Here is a 23,530-nt window from a genome sequence, read left to right as displayed (position 1 = left end):
CCCATGGGCGTTGTGAACGCAGTCTTGTGCTGATCATCAGGATGGACTTCAACTTGATTGTAGGCTGATGCCAGATCTATGGTGGAAAAGTACTTTGCGCCACGCAGTGCCTCCAGTGATTCCTCTATCCTTGGTAGGGGGTACTGATCACGCTTGGTTTTCTGGTTCAGCTTCCGGTAGTCGACGCACATCCTCAAGGCTCCAGACTTCTTTCGTACAAGCACTATTGGGGAGGCATAGTTACTCTCACTTGGACATATCACTCCTTTTTCTAGCAAGTCTTGTAGATGCTGTTGCACCTCCTGGTATTGGTTTGGAGGAATCCTTCTGTAACGCTCTGTGACAGGCACATCATCGTCTGTGTAGATGCGATGATATGTTGTCTTTGTACAGCCAAGGTCCTCCTTACATGAAGCGAACACCTCTTCATTTCTTTCGAACATCTGGAGAGCTTTCTCCCTCTGAAGTTCCGTTCCGGGGAAATGTTCCAGGGTAATCCCGTGAGGGGGTGTCTGTATCCTTTGCCAACGTACTTTGCCCACAGCTTCCCGTTGGGGTGGCATCTGAGGGTCAGCACTAAGGTTACAGCACACTGTCACCATGTTATTCTCGTGTAGGAACTCCAACTGCTCTCCTCTCTTGACCATCTCTCCCTCTCGCACAATTCCAATCCGCGTCCTCGGCTTTAGCCATATGTCCTTTGCCGTCTGGTTGGCAACTCTGACATAGTAACACGTCTTGGTAGTATCCACGAGAGTACTGGCCACGGTGAGGTTTCCTTCTACTGGTACACCAAGGGGTTCGATCACAGCATCATTGCCCCATGATGGGCCTGTGACCAAGACATCAGATTCCGTGAAAGCAGGGACCCAGACTTTGTCTGAGCCGGCTACTTTCACGAACCCAGTTTTACGTTTACTCTTCTTCTCTTCATCTTGCAGGATCTGTTGGTATTGGGGCACCTGCCCAAGAACGTTGGTTCCCAGTAGGCCAGGTACCCTCCTCTGCATTACTGTAGTGGCTGCTGTGTCCTTCGTGATGAAGATGCCGCACCCAGGGACCACCACTCCTCCGATCTCTACTGTAGCGACGATATATCCAATGTAAGGGATGTCCAAACCGTTAGCTCCTCGCAGCTGCAGTAATCTTGTTTCAGGGTGTAGGTCTCCTAGGGTTGGCTGTAGCTTTTCCCTGTAGAACGACTCGGTGATGAGGGTAACCATGGAGCCCGTATCCACTAAGCTTTTCACAGGTACTCCGCCAATCCTCGCCACTGTGAGACACAAAACTAGTACGGCATTTCGTGACTAAGTCTTTATGTAAATATTAGAGTGTGTGACGAAATGTTCATGTAACCAGATAGTAGTTTTGTAACCAGAGATATAGATAGGGATATATTCTTACACACATGTACTGAGCATAGATCTCAAAGAAAGAAGCAGTAAATATAAGTTCCAGCAAAAACGTGTCAACTATTGGTTCGAACGGGATCAAAAGTACCGTGTGTAACATTTTGGCGACCCTGCCAGGACCGCTAATCGAGGAATTTCTCGTAAAAAGGCGGTTCTCTAGACCTGGAAGACGATTGACCTCGTGGTCAAAGAAGTTGATGTTGTGTTGGACGCACATGGATACGAAATTAGCGTTCCTTTGAATGCTTTCATCGCAAATAAGTCAAGCATTCCCTTCGTATGGTACTGAAGACTTGATGTACGTGGCCTAAGAGGAATTAATGTCCGTTTGAACGCCAGAAAACTTTAGAGAACGTGGTTTTGCAAGATTTGGGGGGTGTGGTGTAATAACAGACCAAGCCGGCTACGATGGATTTTGATTTAGAGGCTCAGCAGTTGAGATTGGAGCAAGAAATTTTAAATTTGTCGCTAGAACGCTTGCAGGAGTTAGCAGAACACCTCAAGGTGCCTTGTGAAGATGAAGGAAAACTAAAGTTATCGAGGAAAATACGGAGGACAGTCGAAGAAGTAATAGAGAGCTCAGAGGACAAACAGTTAGTCATTGAAGACATCGGCAAATTCACCAAGGAGAGCAACACAGCGCAGAAGGATGCTGAACACGACAAAGCGAAGAAAGAACTAGAGAAGATGCAAGAGAACTTCAAGAAGATGATGGAGGATTACCAGAAGCAAATCAACGAAGCAAACGAAAAGTTGGTATCTCTACAACCAGGTAACAAATCATCAAAACAGGAAGCAATCGAACCGGTATGTACTCTTAGTGACGTAGGCGTCGTAGATGTACGAAATGCACTCAGGCGCGATTTTCGTATCATTGGTATGATTGGAGGAGATACGCACAAAGACCGCTTGTCTCTCGTAAGTCTCTTGAGGCAAATCGAGGTTGGTCTTAAGAACAAATACAGCGAGACAGAAGTAATCGAAGGCGTGATCAGAGCGATTAGTCCATCACTTAAATTAAGATCTTATTTAGAAATGATGCCAGCGCTAACGATAGGAAAACTTGAGCAGATTCTAAAAGCACATTATAAACAGAAATCTAGTACAGAGCTTTACCAAGAATTGACAACGGCATGTCAGGCTGCGAAGGAGTCTCCGCAAGATTTTCTAATTAGAGTCATGGATTTGCGCCAACAAGTTCTCTTTGCATCGCAAACGAACGAAGGAACTGTTAAGTATGACTCTGCGTTAGTAAATGGTTTATTTCGCCACGTGATCGAGACCGGCCTGCAGTCGGAATCCATACGCACAAAGCTTCGGCCACATCTGTTAAACGCTGACGCTAGTGACGAAGAGCTAATGGAGAAATTAAATGCTGCGGCGTCGGAAGAGTCTGAGCGCATGAGTAAGCTGAGTCCTGGGTCACGCAAAGCGCTCGTTAATCAAATTCACGCTCCTGTCGAACAAAACGATAGAAAAATACCAGCGCCAAAGAACCATGGCAGTGGGAAAGCACAGAGTGAAGATAGCTACATGGCAACGCTCAAGGCTCTTCAGGCTGAAGTGGCTGCAATTCGATCGGATTTAAATAAACCGCGCGAAAGAAGGAAGGAAGAGAGGAATGTTCGCCGTTGCACTAAATGTGAAGAAAACAACGCTGAAAGTTGTAGTCATTGTTTTAAATGTGGATCGGGTGAACACTTCGCGCGGGGTTGCAAAACAAAGTCGGGAAACTCCCGACGGCTACGCCCGGGGGACAGGGAGTAGTCCGGGAAAACAAAGAGTCCCATGTGTGCGTGTCGTGCGGAGTACAAGGGAAACAAGAAACAGTCATACTTTGTTCGGGATGCGAAAGTGTTAATTACTGTTCAAGTGCGTGTAAGTTTGCACATTGGAATGAGCACAAAACACTTTGCAATGCAATAGGCTATCTCACCCAGCAAGAGAATGAAGAGATGAGAGAACAAGGATTTTACCGCACACACCTCACGCCAGGACAACTCACCAAAGTTGTTAATTTGGTGGGGAAGAAATGCATGATAACTTGTTTGTTAAATGGTCGCAAAACTGATGCATTATGGGATACTGGGGCTCAGGTTTCTATCCTCCCCAAAGACTGGATTGACAAACAAATGGATGGGACTACCGTGCGTAAAATAGGGGAACTTTTAGATGGGCAAAATCTAAACCTGACAGCGGCCAACGGTACCCCTTTCCCATTTGAGGGTTGGGTCGAAATAGACTTTGAGCTTTTGTCAGGAGGAGAGGGAGCTAAAGTCAAAGTTCCTTTCTTGGTTTCACGAGACCAATTAGACACACCTATTATTGGGTACAACGTTATCGCAGAACTTGTTAAACGTGAAGGGGAAACAAAGGACGGAATAGTAGACAGTATGGCGGCGACAATGACTCATCTGAAAAGAAGCGACGTAGAAGGGCTAGTGAGTACGCTGCGCGCGGTTGATCCATACTGCGAACTTGCCGAAATTAAAACTTGCAAGCGAGACATTGTAATACCCAAAAAGCAAGCAACAATTATAAAGTGCTCAGCAAAGGTTGGTCCGACTGAGGGTAAGATTCCAGTTTTGTTTGAACCAGACCCCCAAGCCTCGTGGCCGAGTGAAATAAATGTACCAGAATCTGTAGTGACTATCTCGGGAGGCTCATCCAGTCGCGTGAAAATCAGTGTCGAGAACCACTCTGACCATGACGTACGTATTAAGGGCCACACTGTTCTCGGTAGCCTCTACCAAGTACGGTCGGTGACACCTGTCGAGGTAACACGGAGAGATCTACCATGTCAACAAGCGACACCACCCAGCGAAACGGATTTTAGCGCCGAGGAAATCTCCCACCTACCTAGCGTAGACGGCCTGACAGACGAGCAAAAGAACATCGCTCTGAGCATGCTCAAAGAAGAGGCCCACAGTTTCTCCCAAGACGACAACGACATCGGCTGTGCTGAAGAGCTGCAAATGTCTATCAACCTGTCAGACACCAGACCAGTCCAGAAAACGTACACAGCAATCCCGAGACCTCTGTATCCTGAGGTAAAACAGTACGTGGAGGACCTTCTAAACCGTGGCTGGATACGACACTCGAGATCCTCTTACTCTTCACCAGTAGTGTGCGTTCGTAAGAAGGATGGCAGCCTACGTCTGTGTGTCGACTATCGTCAGCTGAACGAGCGCACAGTTCCAGACCGACACCCACTGCCGCGTGTGCAGACAACTCTAGAGAACCTTGGAGGGAACAGCTGGTTCTCGTTGTTGGACCAAGGAAAAGCCTATCACCAAGGATTCATCCATCCATCTTGTCGAAACCTTACAGCATTCGTGACTCCATGGGGCCTCTATGAATGGGTTAGAATTCCTTTTGGTTTAATGACAGCGCCTGCTGAGTTCCAACGATTCATGGAAGGCTGTCTCCACGACATGCGAGATGACTGTTGCGTCCCCTACATCGATGACGTCATCGTGTACAGTAGGACTTTTGAGGACCATGTCGAGCACATCCGACAGGTTCTACGTCGTTTACGATCCCATGGTATTAAGTTAAAACCTGCTAAGTGTAAGCTGTTTCAAAGAGAAGTCCGTTACCTGGGACAAATCGTATCCGCAGAAGGATATAAACCCGACCCATCGAACGTTGCCGCAGTACTAGTACTGAAAAACTCGCAACCCAAAACAGTCGGGGATGTAAGAAAACTTCTCGGGCTGGTCGGATATTATCGGCGATATATTCAGGACTTCTCAAGGATTGCGTGTCCTCTGTTTGAACTCCTACAAGGACGAAACGAAACTAGCACACCAGAACAGTGCAAGAAAACGTTCCGCCGTGGAAAACGAAGTCAGCCTGCCGTTTCGTCCTCGCAACCAGTAACCTGGGCAGCCAAGCATCAGGAAGCCTTAGAGAAGCTGCTGAATTGTTTGGCTACACCACCCATACTTGGTTATCCAGACTACAACACGTCGTTTGTACTGCACACAGATGCATCAAAGGAGGGATTAGGAGCCGTGCTCTATCAAAGGCAGAACGGTATTATGAGAGTGATAGGGTATGGTTCGCGGGCACTCTCGAAGGCTGAGAAGAATTACAACTTACATTCAGGCAAACTAGAATTCCTAGCATTAAAATGGGCTATTTGTAACCATTTCCGCGAATATCTCTATTACGCACCGCAGTTTACCGTCTACACAGACAACAATCCCCTTACGTATGTACTGTCGACAGCTAAATTGAACGCGACCGGCCAACGTTGGGTAGCAGAACTTGCTGATTTCAGGTTTTCAATCAAGTATCGCCCAGGTAGCGTAAATGGTGACGCCGATGCTCTCTCGAGAATGCCTCTTGACATCAACACCTACATGGAATCCTGCACAACCACGACAACGAGAGAAGACGTCTCAGCGGCCTTCAATGGACTCCATGCTCAAGAGAAAGGTGAAGCCGTCTGGATAGCAGCAGTGGGTGGTACTCTAATAACTCCAGATGAAGAAATGTTGAGTGGAGTGACAATTAACGGCCTCCCAACAGATACCATTTTGGAAGCTCAACGACAAGACCCAGCAATAGGACGCGTACTAGCCATGAAGACTGAAGGACGCTGCCCCACAGTCAGAGAGATGAGGAGGGAGCAACCACAGACAAAATCTCTGGTTCGGCACTGGAATAAACTACATATAGACGACTGTGGACTACTACGCCGACATATTGGAGAGTATAAACAGCTGGTACTTCCTCCACAATACCACAACTTAGTGTTCAAGGAACTCCACAAGGATATGGGACATTTAGGGGCAGAGAGGGTTGTACACCTCGCACGTGAACGAGTCTTCTGGCCAAACATGGAGAGAGACATCACTCATTTTGTATCTCACGTATGCGAATGTATCAAGCAACGCAAACCGAATCGAGAGACTCGTGCTCCTCTGCAACCCATCAGCACATCCGCGCCTTTTGAACTAATCTCTGTGGACTACCTTCATCTAGAGCGCAGCGTGGGTGGTTATGAGTACATACTGGTAGTAGTCGATCACTTCACTCGCTTTGCGCAGGCATATGCAACTAGAAACAAATCAGCAGCAACTGCAGCTGAACGACTGTACAACGACTTCTTTCTCCGATTCGGATTTCCTGGTGCAATCGTACACGATCAAGGAAAGGAATTTGAGAACAAACTCTTTCAACAACTCCAGCGTCTATCAGGAACATCTCGAGTGCGGACGACTCCATATCACCCACAGTGCAATGGGAAAGCAGAGCGCTTCAATCGGACACTGCTGTCGATGTTAAGAACTTTGCCTGAAACCGCGAAAAGTAGATGGAAAGACTCGCTAAATAAAGTAGTGCACGCGTACAATTGTACTAAAAGCAGCTCAACTGGTTACTCGCCATTTTATTTGATGTTTGGCCGGACTCCAAGACTACCGATCGACATAATTCTCGGAACATCAAACAGAAAGGGAACATCCAGCTACACTGAGTTCGCTAAGAAATGGCACACAGCAATGCAGGAAGCATACCTGAAGGCAGCGAAAAATGCTGATATCTCTACCTCTAGAGGAAAGAAGAACTATGACCAGAAGGTTCACTACACACAGTTGCAGCCAGGTGACCGCGTTTTGGTCAGGAACCTCTCTGAACGTGGAGGGCCAGGAAAGCTTAGATCACATTGGGAGGACAAGGTTCATGTGGTAGTACAAAAGAGAGAGGGAATCCCGGTATACGTTGTGAGACCGGAAGGACGCCCAATCGACGGTAAAAGAAGAATACTCCACAGGAATCTACTCCTACCATGTGACTCACTTCCACTGGGCCACACCCAGCTACAAATGGAACAAAGGCAAGCAAACCAGAATCAAGATAGACCGGCCTTGACACAACCTCAGTTTCTAACTAATGACAGTCCATCTGATGACGAGTCAGAAGAACAGTTTAGAGGGTTTTTACCAAACGAACTGAATCCAGCAACTAATGAACGTGAACATAATGAGTCAGCGGAAACAGACCCCCCGCAAGAAGACCAGGTATCCCAGCAAGACAATCTACCTCAGGAAGACTACGCAAGCCATGACCAAGCTCAGAACCTTGAGGACGCTCAACCTCAGCTCATCACTGTAGGCGAACCTGACACAGAATTAGAAGCAGTTCCTCCTACAGAACCGGAAGGCAGACCAGTCCGCGAGAGACGCCCTCCACAGACGCTAACCTACAACACTCTTGGGACACCAATGACTAACTGGTACCATGCAAATGGTATCGCAGCTTACCCTTATTACGGAGGGACGTATCACTACCCCGCTCCTGCACACGGAGGGACCTTCATCAACCCACCAGTCTTGTCTAGACAAGGACAAGTTCAACAACCTTACAACCAACCTGTATACCCATGGACAGTGTATCGCCAACAGTTTAATGGCTACAACACTTACAACCCGCAGTACTAACAGATATATTTTTAGCATATTATTCTTATAGTTTATCAAAAAAATAAAAAAAACTGGAACGGGACTGTGTCAAATACACAATGATTAGTCAGGGACTACACACGTCCTACTACACGAAACATTAGAGAGACGACGTGCCCAGCGCCGGCGGACAAGAGAAGTCATATGGACTATAGAAAACGAGACAGCAATGAACTGATTGGGCCTGATCAACCCAATTCACTTGAACTCTATAATCTGTAGATAGTCTTTGAATAGTGTACACGTCTGATTTATGTTTAGTGTTTTGTCATGTCCAGGAGGACATCATTTTAAGTGGGGGAGTATGTGAGACACAAAACTAGTACGGCATTTCGTGACTAAGTCTTTATGTAAATATTAGAGTGTGTGACGAAATGTTCATGTAACCAGATAGTAGTTTTGTAACCAGAGATATAGATAGGGATATATTCTTACACACATGTACTGAGCATAGATCTCAAAGAAAGAAGCAGTAAATATAAGTTCCAGCAAAAACGTGTCAACTATTGGTTCGAACGGGATCAAAAGTACCGTGTGTAACACCAACACTGTGGGACTTGTCCCGACAAACTTTTCGTTCTGAAAAAGAGAATTAGAGCCACTACAGTTCCTCTCCACGGCGTGGCTCACTGCCGTGGAGAGCTGGAGTTTGACTCCTTCTGTGGTGCTGCTGGTGCCTTGTCTTTCAGGGGCTTTGGGCAGTTCGGCCGAAGATGTCCAAGCTCGTGGCAGTTGTAACATCTCCTCGGACCACGTGGGGGACTTCGTGGTGGTGATGGGCTCGCGAACTTCATGGTAAGTTGGGTTAGCAGCTTCTGCTGCTCATCCAGCAATTTTTGTTGCTGCATGAGCTTCTCCACCAGGGCCTTCTGTCCTGCTGTAAGCTCTGTGAGTGCAGCCACAGCTTCTTCTGCCATGATTTCAGTCTCGTTCCCGTTTGTAAATAATCAATAACTACTAATGTCAACTTTCTTGCAATCCCACTTCTGACACCAAAAATGTAACCGGCGGCAAGGCGCTCAGCTATGAATCAGATTGCAAGTGGTTTTGACAAAAGAATTTATTGAAAAATTCACACAACTTTACAATACATGAAAAAAAAAACGGGAACGAGATTACAGGATATCTCTTTACATCGTAGAGAATTCCTTGTCTTGATATGTGCAACGTCTTCAAGAACTTTTACTACACTGATTTAAGCTTAGTTTGGGCCTATTTTTATGGAAAAACCTGCATTCTTAAGACCTTACACATCCTATGCAATGTTGCACGCCCTAGGCGCAAACAGGATGTCCCAAACACGAACTTACGTAAACAAGCGCCAAACCTAGGCATGACTCACTGTAATGTAATTACGTACGGAAATTATTTCTTGCTTACGCATTTTCCACGCAAACAGTTAACTAAAGAATTACATTCCTATGTGTACACGAGGCATTCCTAATTAAAAATATAGATTTATGACTAAATAATTACTGTCCAAAATAGTGTCTTTTGACTCTGTCACATACCAATCCCCAAGTGCTTTATGACAGCACACAGCACAGTAAGCAAGTTTTTTATTTCTTTTATAAAATACAAATTACAATAATAGATAGGAATGACGCAACTGAGAGTGCGCGCGCGTGCAATGTGCTCTCATAAAGCACGCGCTCCAAACCAATCAGAACGCGACATTCAAAACAGTTATTTTATAATGATATTGAAAAGTACAAAATGACAGAAAAGATTCCACATTGACGTATAAGGTACAGTGAGGCCTAGAATAGCTAGAAGCTAAACTAACTCAGGATAGTTTAGCATCAAGAGAATATGATGCAACATTCTCTTGGTTAGCATGCATAAGTTCGAATTCAGGGTGGTCAGGAAGGCAGACAAAAAATAAAATAAAATAAAGTAAAATAAAAAATGATGTATTATTATCGATGTCATTCCAAATTTTTACACCATTGTATCTTATATTGAACATGCCATAGCTAGTTCTGGCATGAGGGAGATAAAGGGATGATTTAGAAGAGAGTCTGGTATTTTAAAAATGCACCTCAGAGATGGCTTTAAAGAAAATTTTAAAAACTGAAGGTATCGTAGTGAATTGCAATAAAAATCATCTATAAATGTTGTTGAATGAAGGTGAACAAGATCTAGAAGTTGAATATTTTGAAGATTACTGAAAATTGGAGATGAGGGTGTAATGCCTCTGGGTCGGAGTCGATTGAAGTACCAAAACCGCCGAAAAAACTACGTACAAAACCTTATGTCAGTACATAACATAATACACTATTCAAGGTGATGAAAGGGAAGAAAAAATAAAAGTATACTTACACAAATACATACATACTTTATTTAATATTGTTTAATAAAAAATAGAATAAAATAAACTCGAGTGGTCACGGTTAGATAGAGTAGACGCTTATCCATTTAGTAATTGAATTAACTTACTTTGACTATGAATTGAAACTGTTTTAATCCCTCTGCAATACCCAGGCGAACTCGTCGTGAAGGACAAGACTTCATGGCTTCGTCTAAAGTTTTGGACAGGTTTGTGGCAGCCTTGCTGAAATTGTCTGGTATTGCTAGTTCTTTCTCTAGGAATGGAAAATAAGCAGTAGGGTTTTTTTTAAATGTCTCTTATATTCGGCAATATGGCAAACAGTGGTGTATCAAGAATCCAAGATCGAGACAGAAGGAGCGAACGCACGCGCGTATTGGGCAGGCGCGAATTGTTCCCGCCAACGGAATCACCCTGAACGCCGTCAGCTTCAAGGGCTTTTCATCTTTTACATTTCGACTTTTGTCATATTTTCTATATTTTTCGTCAAATTTAAGAAATTATTTAAATGTAGCCTTTTTATTCTATTTACGTCATTGATGGGAAGTAACATTGAGCCTTCCATGTGTATGACGACATTCAATCAGCCAGAAATTGAGTCTAACACCAACTTACCATTGAAGACTTTTTGGACCTTGGTTTTAGTAGGTATCGGAAGTCGTTGCGTATATTGTTTCTTCTCCGGAGTCTCCTCGACAACTGCCTCTTCCTCCTCCTTTTCGCCGATTCCCAGCGAATCGGCGATATCTTTTAGCTTCTTCATGGAGTTCTTAAACTCCTCAAGAACGCTTTGGACTTGCAAGGCTTTAGCTTCCTCGAGTAGGTCAGGGCTATAAGCACATACAGCTGATTCTTGGTCTTGAAAGGATTCAGGGAGTTCCTCTGCTGTTATCGCTTCCATCCAGGACTGGAGCTGTTCGAGCTGTTCTTCTCGTTCTAGGCAGCGTTCTATGAAGCTTGTGATGGTGTCCGTTGTCTCTCGGCGCTGCTCGGCCTGTAGAAAATTTCAGTTAAATAGTTCAGTAGCCCTTACCACAAATCATGACGTCACAAGCAAGGAGTCTATTAAATGCGATCCCCACTCACACATACAATTTTATTCATTTGTTTTGTACTTCCTGTACATGGGCCATATCACATATGGAAAAAACCACTTCCACCCCTGAAGCACACCTCTTTCTAAATGTGTCCAATAATGAAAGGTAAAAAGCACCCCTCACCCTTATAGTACACTCTCTTCTGCAATATATCTTTCTAAAGGAATAAGATCCTCACCCCTCCCTAAACCTATAATACACTACTTTTCGTCTATACTTCCTCTACAGAGGCCCTACTAAAGGGGAAAACAACTTTACCCTTAGAGTACACTCTCCTGCACTATATCTTACGGGCCCTATAAAAAAGGCTTGGACCCCACCCATAGCACACTCTTCTCTCTACTTCCTTTACAGTTTCTACTAAAGGGGTAAAACAGCTCCACTCTTATAATACACTCTTTCCTGCATTATACCTTACGGGCACTATAAAAGAGAATAGGACCCCACCCGTATAGCACACTCTTTTCTCTACTTCCCGTACAGAAGCCATAATGAAGGGGACATTTATAGTTCAAAGGAACTCAAATTAACAATTAACAATTCAATTTCCATAATTTAACAAGATATCGAGCGAGTTCATTAAATTCGAAGGGAATGCTTCCTGTTCGGGAAGAGGGGAGAGCTTTCCGATCGGAATGACAAATACCATTTATTTTCCAACCGAAAATTTCGGCTTTTCCGCGTAAATGGAAAGCGCGCGTGCATTAACTGTACAGTTCTGCACAATTATTGATTCCACATTACCTTCTCAGCCAGCGAGGGTGGAGTTAACGGTGCTGTCAAATCTTTCTTGAGCTGGTCGTAGTCAACATCCCCCTGATCTGAATATTCTTCTGAACTATCAAAAGAATAATCACTGAGAGAACTCCAACTGTCGAAAGCTTCTAGATCCTCAGAACTCAAAGAGATTTCATCTTCCGAAGACATGCTGCTAATATCAGATAATTGTTCCAAATCTTGATCAATCTTAGCGATTTGTTTCTCTATTTCTCTTGCTTCAGCTCCTGCCATTCTTTGTATTTTCTTCACACCTTCAGCGATCTGTCTTTTCAATTCTTCAGCGTCTTCATCAACAGTGTCTTGCATTTCTGTGATTTCGCTTTCCAATCCTCTTCTTCCAGCAGCAATTGTATCTCTTTGTCCAGGTTGCTCGCCTGCTGTAAATTCATGCTCAATTCCTCGTTCTTCAGAAATCATTGCCATCTTCGTTGTTCTTCCTTCTTGGTCACCTTTAGCAATTTCATCTTCCATTACTTTCACTTCTTCTCTTGTTTCTATGTCTTTCGCTCGCTTTGTTCCAGCAGGAGTGATCTTACCTCCCCTTTGTTTCGTTTTCGAAAGCCTTCCCTTTTCTTTCGTCAAATCTTCGTCCGAACTCTCATCCATTTCTTCTTTTTCTCTTGCTTTTCTTTCTGCTTTTCTTGCTAATCTCTTTTTCATTAAAGAGTGTCTCCTTTTCTTTCTTAGTTTTCTTTTTCTCTTCTCTAGTTCGATTCTTTCTTTCCTTACTAAATCTACCTCAGGGGTAACGCTTAGTACCTTCTCGCTAGTCTTCAAGTCCTCGAGAGTAAAGTTGATTCGATTCATAATGTTTTTAAGTTCTTCCATGGTTTTCTGCTTTGCTCTTTCAGCCTGCGCTTCTTGTATTTCTTGGAGCGCTTCCTTTCCAGCCATAGCGAAGAATTCCAGCTTTTCTACGTCCGAGACGTTCATGGCCAGCAGCTGTAATTTAGCTAGCTCACCTAATCCAACACCAGTGCTCGCATATCCATGTTCAGGCGTCCCAACTGTTGAACATATTGAGAGTGTTATGACTAAACAATGGAATCAAATTATTTAAATTGGAAGAATGGAAAAGCAAATGTTGGCATCTACCCCTCTACCCAATGTAAGCATCTACCCCCTCCTACCCAATGTAAGCATCTACCCCCCTCCTACCCAATGTTAGCATCTCCCCCCTCCCCCCACTCTTACCCAATGTTAGCATCTACCCCCTCCTACCCAATGTTAGCATCTACCCCTCTCCTACCTAATGTTAGCAACTACCCACCTCCTACCCAATGTTAGCAACTACCCACCTCCTACCCAATGTTAGCATCTATCCCTCTATCCAATGATAGCATCTACCCCCTCTCCTACCCAATGATAGCATCTACCCCTCTATCCAATGTTAGCATCTACCCCCTCTCCTACCCAATGTTAGCATCTACCCCTCTATCTAATGTTAGCATCTGCCCCCTCTCCTACCCAATGTTAGCATCTACCCCTCTATCCAATGTTAGCATCTACCCCTCTATCCAATGTTAGCATCTACCCCTCTATCCAATGTTAGCATCTACCCCTCTATCCAATGTTAGCACCTACCCCCTCTCCTACCCAATGTTAGCATCTACCCCCTCTCCTACCCAATGTTAGCATCTACCCCCTATCCTACCCAATGTTAGCATCTACCCCTCTATCCAATGTTAGCATCTACCCCTCTATCCAATGTTAGCATCTACCCCCTCTCCTACCCAATGTTAGCATCTACCCCCTCTCCTACCCAATGTTAGCATCTACCCTCCTCCTACCCAATGTTAGCATCTATTTCCTCCTACCCAATGTTAGCATCTACCCCTCTATCAAATGTTAGCATCTACCCCCTCTCCTACCCAATGTTAGCATCTACCCCCTCTCCTACCCAAGGTTAGCATCTATTCCCTCCTACCCAATGTTAGCATCTACCCCCTCTCCTACCCAATGTTAGCATCTACCCCTCTATCCAATGTTAGCACCTACCCCTTCTCCTACCCAAGGTTAGCACCTACCCCCTCTCCTACCCAATGTTAGCATCTACCCCTCTATCCAATGTTAGCACCTACCCCTTCTCCTACCCAAGGTTAGCATCTACCCCCTCTATCCAATGTTAGCATCTACCCCCTCTCCTACCCCCTCTCCTACCCAATGTTCGCCACTACCCCTCTATCCAATGTTAGCATCTACCCCCCTCTCCTACCCAATGTTAGCATCTACCCCCTCTCCTACCCAATGTTAGCATCTACCCCCCTCCTACCCAATGTTAGCATCTACCCCTCTATCTAATGTTAGCATCTACCCCCTCTCCTACCCAATGTTAGCATCTACCCCCTCTATTCAATGTTTGCATCTACCCCTCTATCCAATGTTAGCATCTACCCCTCTATCCAATGTTAGCATCTACCCCTCTATCCAATTTTAGCATCTACCCCTCTATCCAATGTTAGCATCTACCCCTCTATCCAATGTTAGCATCTACCCCTCTATCCAATGTTAGCATCTACCCCTCTATCCAATGTTAGCATCTACCCCTCTATCCAATGTTAGCATCTACCCCTCTATCCCCAATGTTAGCATCTACCCCCTCTCCTACCCAATGTTAGCATCTACCCCTCTATCCAATGTTTCTCCTACCCCCCCCTCTATCCAATGTTAGTCCTACCCCTACCCCTCTATCCAATGTTAGCATCTACCCCTACCCAATGTTAGCATCTACCCCTCTATCCAATGTTAGCATCTACCCCCTCTCCTACCCAATGTTAGCATCTACCCCTCTATCCAATGTTAGCATCTACCCCTCTATCCAATGTTAGCATCTACCCCTCTATCCAATGTTAGCATCTACCCCTCTATCCAATGTTAGCATCTACCCCTCTATCCAATGTTAGCATCTACCCCTCTATCCAATGTTAGCATCTACCCCTCTCCTACCCAATGTTAGCATCTACCCCCCTCCTACCCAATGTTAGCATCTATCCCCTCTCCTACCCAATGTTAGCATCTACCCCTTTATCCAATGTTAGCACCTACCCCCTCTCCTACCCAAGGTTAGCATCTACCCCCTCTATCCAATGTTAGCATCTACCCCCTCTCCTACCCAAGGTTAGCATCTACCCCCCTCCTACCCAATGTTAGCATCTATCCCCTCTCCTACCCAATGTTAGCATCTACCCCTCTATCCAATGTTAGCATCTACCCCTCTATCCAATGTTAGCACCTACCCCCTCTCCTACCCAAGGTTAGCATCTACCCCCTCTATCCAATGTTAGCATCTACCCCCTCTCCTACCCCCTCTCCTACCCAATGTTAGCATCTACCCCTCTATCCAATGTTAGCATCTACCCCCTCTCCTACCCAATGTTAGCATCTACCCCCTCTCCTACCCAATGTTAGCATCTACCCCCCCTCCTACCCAATGTTAGCATCTACCCCTCTATCTAATGTTAGCATCTACCCCCTCTCCTACCCAATGTTAGCATCTACCCCCTCTATTCAATGTTTGCATCTACCCCTCTATCCAATGTTAGCATCTACCCCTCTATCCAATGTTAGCATCTACCCCTATATCCAATTTTAGCATCTACCCCTCTATCCAATGTTAGCATCTACCCCTCTATCCAATGTTAGCATCTACCCCTCTATCCAATGTTAGCATCTATCCCTCTATCCAATGTTAGCATCTACCCCTCTATCCAATGTTAGCATCTACCCCCTCTCCTACCCAATGTTAGCATCTACCCCCTCTCCTACCCAATGTTAGCATCTACCCCCTCTCCTACCCAATGTTAGCATCTACCCCCTCCCCCTCCCCCTTCCTCCTCAACAGAACTGAAAAATACGATAAATACTGATAACTTAGTGACCTTAAAAAAAAAAAGACTATGATAATAATAAATAAATAAAATAAGTTAGATAAAAAATAATAATAAATAAATACATAAATAACCTTAATTATATAAAATATGTAATGATATAATGATGTCCTAATACATTTGGAGTATTTGCTCTTTTCGGTGTTTTTCCTCTCTTTCCAAAGCAAAAGGTTGTTCTTAAAAGTAAAGTTATATAGCACAAGTAAACTGCGTGACACAACATCCTAAATGACCCGTAAATCTTCTGGTTTTTTTTTTTGCTAACTAGTAGTTAGCGTGTTTTCGAGGCTAAGAAACCTATGAAACCATAATTTAGTGGCAAATGTATAGGCCAACAGATATTATGAGCTTATAAAATCAGCAAAAATGCGGTTCTAAATTTTAACAAATTCCTATGAATTATATACCAAAATGTTCAGGAAAGCCCGGGGTTTTCAAATCCACTTCTGGTTTTTTGACAGGTTCTGTTTTATTTCAAGAAGAGACGATTTTCTAGCTTGACCCCGGTTATGTCATGCATTTTCTCTTGTAAAATACATCCAACAGCGTACATTCAACTCAAAAAGTACGATGTTTTTTTTCAATAGAATTCAATCTAAACCATATAATACAGTCCGTGAATAGTTGAATTAACTGAATCCATTTCTGTGTTTTGCCTAGATAGTCATTATTTCGAGAAAAGATCCAAAAACCGTGTTTTTGAGACATAATTTGTATGGGTTCACATGAGGGGGTGTGAGCTTGAAATCGTAGCTGACCAAATGTTAACAGATTTTTTCTGATGATTATTGGATGGTATGAGATGAAAAAGGAGAGGAGAGGAGAGGAGAGGAGAGGAGAGGAGAGGTTTGAAATAGCTTTATTGGCATGACCTACAAATTACAGGTATTGCTAAAGCATTGAACATTAACAGGAATTTTTTGTTATATTTTACAAATACATTCCCCTGCGAAATGAATTCCCAACTTTCTGGGAATTCCTAGGAATTCTTAAGAATTCTTAGGAATTCCCAACAATTCTCAAATATGCAAATTAAATTTTAACACTTTAGATCTTTGATGTTAGAATTCCTGAGAATTCCTAGGAATCACACCTTCAATCACTGAGAAAAGCTTGGAATTTTTGAGAATCTTATCATTCTACCAAAGTCATCTGAGAAGTCTTGAGAATTTTTAGGAATCAAAATGTTAGTTTGGCAATCAGAGTTTACAGTAAATATTGTATGAAATATCTAGTTAACTACCATATTCTTAAAACAAATGCATAATTTATCTAACCTTGAGAAATTCATCGATTCCTCAAGGTTAGATAATACTACACTTCTAACCTTGAGGAATCGATGAATACGTTTATACTACATCTCCAACATGTTTTTAATACTTCTTTAAACATCCTAAATTATACCTTTCAATAAATCATATCGATGAAAGTAACGAGATTTACGTTGATAGACGCCATGTTGGCATGACTAACCGAGCCGGACTGGTGTAGAGTTTTGACCATATTTGGATACGGTTTGCCATATTTGGATATCCTTGCTTGCTCCGATTGGCTGATTCAACAGTTCGAATTTAGGCGGACTCTTCATTCAGTTATTGTAATCGTTCTTTGTGTTAAGCATGGATGGTTCATGGGGAATTGTGCTTCTAAATAGCCTGAAATCCCCTGAGAAAAACGGAGAACAACGAACTAATATGTGATACTTCATAACCTGAGGGTAATCTGGTATAGATCAACGAATTTCCAAGAGATTTCGCTGAGGTAAGCGATCAAAATGTCCTCTGTTACAAACCGATTTTTACAACATTGAAGTGTGACAATCTAGGAGGCTATATTTAGGTCAAAATCATAGCATTTTCTTAAATCTACTATTCATGGAAGGTTGTATTGAGATATGGAACCTGTTTCTTTTATATAATGTAACTAATTTACCCTTCGAATTTGTAGGTCTAACCTCCTGAAAACCTAACCTAACTGATGATGAAGTGCTGTACTTATAAATTATTAGCACGAGATGTCAATATTGCCTTGTAAATTGGTGTAATTAAAGCTTATTTATAAATTTCTTATAGTTAAAAACTACCTGTATTAGATCAACTAATTCAGATATCTAAATTAAGTAGTTTACATCACATGCACAGTATTTTCAGATCTAAAATTAATATATTTTCACATTCTTTTGCATGTGAAATAAATTTGTATTAAAACATGTAAATTTGTATTTCACATGTTTTACTATGTCTAATATATAGAGATTATCACATGTTAAGAACTTGATATCGTTTTTATTCACGAGTTTTTCCAAGCGAGTGAGCGATATGATACGGAAAAACGAGTGAATAAGAACGATATCAAGTTCTTAACATGTAATAATTTGTTTATTACACATTTAAGGTCGATAAAATGAAAAACATTCCAGTTCCCAGTTTACTGTGAAGTGATATCGTATCACTTCACTGATATGGTTTTTATTCATGGCTTTATTACACGGATATCGACCCTAAATGTGTAATAAAAACTTGCATTCTTATTTTTATCCTCGAAATATATTTTTCATATGAATTTTCTGGTTCCTTGTTCTTCTCTTTTAATCAATATTCACAACAACACCCAGCTAGCCCTAAATATTCCTAGAAATTCTCACGAATTCTCAAATATACCTACCAATTCCTAAGAAATCCAAGCTAAGAACCATGAACTACATTGTTTCTAAAAATTCCTAGGAATTCCTGAGAATTCCTAGGAATTGTCTGGTCTATTTTCCTTTTGAATTTTAATTAAGAATTCCTAGGAATTCCTAGGAATTCTTGTTCGAATTACCGTGAAAATTTACACCTTAATTCCTAGGAATTCTTAGGAATTCCTAAGAATTCTTAGGCCATTATTCCTAGGAATTCCTAGGAAATTCCTAGGAATTCCTAAGAATTTCCAGCTTCATTTCACAGGGGATCGTACTAAGAAAAATATCTATATCTATATGTAAAATAACATATTTAAAAATATAGGTATAAGTATTACAAATATACTAAATTATAAAATCTTAATTGAATGGTAATAATAATCAAAGATAAATTTATCAAAAGTAATCATTAATAAATTACATCGATTATTATGATTCATTCCTAAGAATGAAGCATTTGTATAAAAACTTAGAAAAATAAAAAATAACCTTGTCATTGGAAGAGATCATTATGTTACGAATTATGTTAAGATCTTTAAAATTGTCAACAGATATTTCAGGTTCTATCATATCAAAAAATCGTCGGCGAATTTGATTATAAAGAGGACAGTTACACAACATATGTATTTCTGTTTCAACTTCATTGTTCGTACAGAATAGACAGATACGTTGATCGTTTGATATATTTTGGTTGTTGTATCTGCCTGTTTCGATAGCTAATTTATGATTACTAATTCTAAATTTGGTGAACTGCCTTCTTTGCTCAAAATTTTGAATTTTATCCAGATAAATTTCATATTCATAAAATTCCTTAAACGTTTTATAAAAGCATAATTTTCTTGAATTGTTTACGAGTTTTTTCCAATGATTGAAGTAAAGTTCCTGCATTTTTACAAAATACTTCTCCAAATTAGAATTAGAGATGACATCTGTAAGTTCATTTTCTATGTTATAAAAAGATAACATTTGTAAAAGGTTTGTATAATAGCAAGATTTATTTTCTGCATGTAAAGACTGGGAAATAAGTAAAGCTTGTTTTGATAGAGAATTGTCAGGTAAACATAAAAGATGATTAAAGTATTTTAAAGAAAGTTTATCAATAAATGTTATCAAAGGAAAGCGTCCAAGTTCAGCACGTGAAGCAATATTCGAAGCCTTATTACTTACGCCAAGATAATATTTACAAAAACGTAGTTGAACTTTTTCAATCGGATTTTTGTCCCATTTTTCAAAGTCGTGCTTTTGATACACACTCCAAATCTCGCATGCATAAGTTAAGATTGGTCTAATTAGTGAATCAAATAGCTTACAAGCTAATTTTGGTTTCAAACGCCTAAAATCGATTTTATTTGTGATTTTATAGGATGCATGTAGAGCTTTTTCTTTTGATTTAGTTTGGTGACAGGAAAAATTACCAGTAGAACTTATTCGAACGCCTAAATACGTAAATTCCTTAACAATTTCTAGGCTGTTACCATTTAAGATGAAATGTGATTGTTTCATCCTGTCCGTTTCTTTTTTACAGAAAATCATTATTTTTGATTTTTTTTCGTTTACTGACATTTGCCATTTCGTGCAAAAATTATTAACAAGATTAACACAGTTCTGTAAACCAACTTGCGATTTTGATGGAAGAATATAAAAATCGGTGTTATTACTATTTTCTAATGACATTGAGAGCTCATTTAAAAATAAGTTAAATAACAAGGGACTAAGGATACAACCTTGTCGTACGCCCCGTGAATACTGAAAAGACTTAGTTCGCTTTGAGCCTATCTTTACGAAGCACGATGACTTAGAATATAAATCTTTGATTAAGTTGTAGAAATTACCATTAATATTGTATTGTAATAATCTAAGTAATAATCCTTCATGCCATATAGAATCGAAAGCTTTCTTAAAGTCGATGAAACAGGCATAAATTCTTCCTTTCTTTTTGTTAATAACTTGTTGATCGATTAAAGAACGCAAAGTAAAAATATGATCTGAAGTTCGGAAGTTTGGCATAAAGCCAATTTGAGAATTGTGTAAAATATTGTTCTGTTGCGTAAAATTTAGTAGTCTTTGATTTAGAATGACGGAAAAGAATTTTCCCAAACAACTCGAAACACAAATTTCTCTATAATTACTTGTATCAGTTCTATCACCACTTTTGAAAATGGGGGTTAGAGAACCAACACACCACAAATCTGGATAAATTCCAGATTGCAAAATCAAATTAAAAAGTTTATTATAAACCGGAAGCATAACGTGAAAGCTATGTCGAATCATTTCGTTTCGTATTTTATCAGATGCAGCAGCTTTGTTGTTTTTAAGTAATTTAATAGCAGATTCAATTTCTGAATTTTGAATGGGACAATTAAGATCTTGGTTGATTGCCTGATCATTCTCTTGCTCCATTTGTTGTAAAGACTCGACTAAAGAATCCTGTAATGAAGAATTTTGCTTCCTAGAATGGAGTGAAGTGAAATGATTTATCCATTGCTTCTCGGTAATTGGAGGAATGTTTTCTTCTTTATACTCCTCATTCGCAGAATTTAAAATTTTCCAAAATTCGTCATTATCAGAGTTATTTTCCAATGATGATAATTGTGTTTCGTGAAATTCCTTTTTCTTTGAGGAGAGGAGAGGAGAGGAGAGGAGAGGAGAGCTAGGATACGTAGGGTAGGCAGTTAGGATTATATAGAATAGAAGATAAGGGGTAAGCTTTACTCACACTGGAACTCGCCGGATAATGGGAAGGGCGTCTCTCTTACAGCTCTTACGAACGCCTCTGGAAACTGCTTTGATATGGATTCTCTTATTTCTTCTTTTTCTCTGTTTCTTTTAGCGGTTCTTTTTCCGGTGTTTCTTGGCCAGTACGCCGCCATGTTTGAAGATCTTCAATGCTTTGTTACTCTTAGGCCTATAAGTACTAAAATTAATAAGAGCAAAACATTTGACCGTGTCACTGTTGATGATTTCGCGAGGTGTTGAAATGGCACAATAGACCATAGGCTCTTGTATAATAGCAATTCCCTTCGCTTATTTAAAGGATTAGTTGTTCTCTATCTCAAAATCAAACGCGCAACAAATTTTTTGTTTTTCAATTCCAAAACACTAGCTTTTGCAGATAAAAAGTTAGCAAAAGACATTCAGTATAACTTACTTTATGTAACGTTAACAAAGCCGTCGAGACGGCGAGTTCCATGTGCGCCAACCTTTCGATGTTGATAATGCAGACTGGGGTAAGAATAAGCAAGAATCGCCCAAATATCAGATAAGAAAGGTTTATCTACAGCCAAAAATCCTCGGCTTACAGCTGTTCTGTTGTCGAAGATAAATGTATAGAAGGTGAATCGAACCGTGACGTAACAATGCACTCTTCAAAACGAGGCGCGCGCGCATCTTCAGTACCTCTTTGATATTCATAGAAAATCTTATTCAATATCTTTTTACCCTATTTTCACCTTAATATAGACAGAGCCATGATATATTTTACATAGGTTATGCATTGCTCTTTCTTTATGTAACATTCAGCGTTACTGCCGGTGCATTGTTAGTTTAATAATTGTATGGTCCTGGTCCTTGCGATTTATTGAACTTATATACGTCCGTGAAACAGATTTTCTACGGTCCAAAACCAGCTGAGGGTTGACAAGGCAATAGTAAATTATCTTTTTTTCGTTTCTTTTGTTCCTTTTTGACATCCAATTCAAATCTATCAATATTTTACATGGAAAAGTACATAGAAGGGATTTCGTATGACATCGCCAACTATTCCGGCCATGCGCCGTTCACCAAGTCAGCGGATATCATGTATAAAATAAAAAACACAGGAAGCCCAAGCTCTCTCAGGCCCGGACTTAGAGAAACAAAACCTTTTGCTACGGTAATCCTGTGCTTTAATAGGTATCCTATTACGAATGATGGCAAACGAGAGCTGAGGATTCAAGCTTTATTTTGGTACCAAACATGCCGTATTTTGCGAATAATTTTCAAGGTTTTTGCTTCACAAAGTGCCTATTCTTGAAGAAGGATCTCACAAATATTCGTCTCAAATCGGAGCTTTTTGAAAGTAAAAAAAGAAAAGTATAAATTCGTTCAATCGACCACAGATTCGACATCAGTAATTTAGAATGTGTGTATTTTAAGGATCGACCCCGGCAAATGAGGTAACTAGTTCTGATTTTGAGAAATCCTGTTTATAATATTTGACCTTTTGTGTTTTTCTTGCAATTTAACAAAGCACATATGGCAAGAAGGCTGTTAAAATCTAACTATAGAGACGAATAGGTTTTTCCAAACAAATTAAAGTATGTTTGGTAAAAATTAAATGCTTTAATGCTATATATTGTTCTTCTACCCCGGCAAGTGGATAACTGTTTACACAGAAATTTATAAATCGAAAACTATCTTGACTCTCTATACATTTCTTTGTAAAATCTGACTTAACTCGCTTAACACTTTCAAGCGACACCGCTGCATTTGTACGCGGGCGCATGGCCGGAATAGTTGGCGATGGGATGAAAAGTAGAGAGAGGCGTGAGGGTGACCGTGATCGTGATCGTGCTCCCTTACGAGTATGAATGAAGACACATGCCCACACGCTCGCTCATTGGATTATTCTCCTATAATCATTGTCAGGATCATTTGCGCGACGGCCGGGTCCGTGCCGTGCCATTGTCAACTCAAACATAGTAGCACTGTATCTTATCGCTGTGTTGTTCATGCTTAGAGTTGCGAGCTCGATTCTCGCCTGAACCTCATATACAAATTGAGTTTGTTTAATGTGTCGTTCTCTCCCTTGACACGAGGGTTTTTCTCCGGGTTCTCCGGTTTCTTCCCTCTGGTCCGTAACATGGTCAACATGTGAGTGGAGTGTTGTGTGAACCT

At 41.3% G+C, this 23,530-nt stretch overlaps 1 protein-coding gene across 1 annotated transcript in view; it reads right to left on the bottom strand.

Annotated features, from left to right (window-relative positions):
- Positions 1-21,553, bottom strand: part of LOC116299213 (uncharacterized) — a 33,524-nt gene extending 11,971 nt beyond the window's left edge. The window contains exons 1-4 of the mRNA XM_089027575.1: positions 21,372-21,553; positions 12,053-13,095; positions 10,827-11,205; positions 10,322-10,467 (exon numbers count right to left, since the gene is read on the bottom strand). Of these exons, the coding sequence (XP_088883701.1) occupies positions 10,322-10,467; positions 10,827-11,205; positions 12,053-13,095; positions 21,372-21,525 (1,722 nt within the window). The 5' untranslated portion in view covers positions 21,526-21,553. The remainder of the gene's footprint in view (positions 1-10,321; positions 10,468-10,826; positions 11,206-12,052; positions 13,096-21,371) is intronic.
- Between the last annotated feature and the right edge of the window lie 1,977 nt (positions 21,554-23,530).

The sequence above is a fragment of the Actinia tenebrosa genome, unplaced genomic scaffold (genome assembly GCF_029948245.1).
Source record: "Actinia tenebrosa isolate PJP-AT-01 unplaced genomic scaffold, QUT_ActTen_1.0 PGA_scaffold11__36_contigs__length_13525064, whole genome shotgun sequence".
NCBI classification, from domain to species: domain Eukaryota; kingdom Metazoa; phylum Cnidaria; class Anthozoa; order Actiniaria; family Actiniidae; genus Actinia; species Actinia tenebrosa.
Note: the sequence above shows the minus strand (reverse complement) of the source record. Positions and strands in the feature narration are given on the sequence as shown.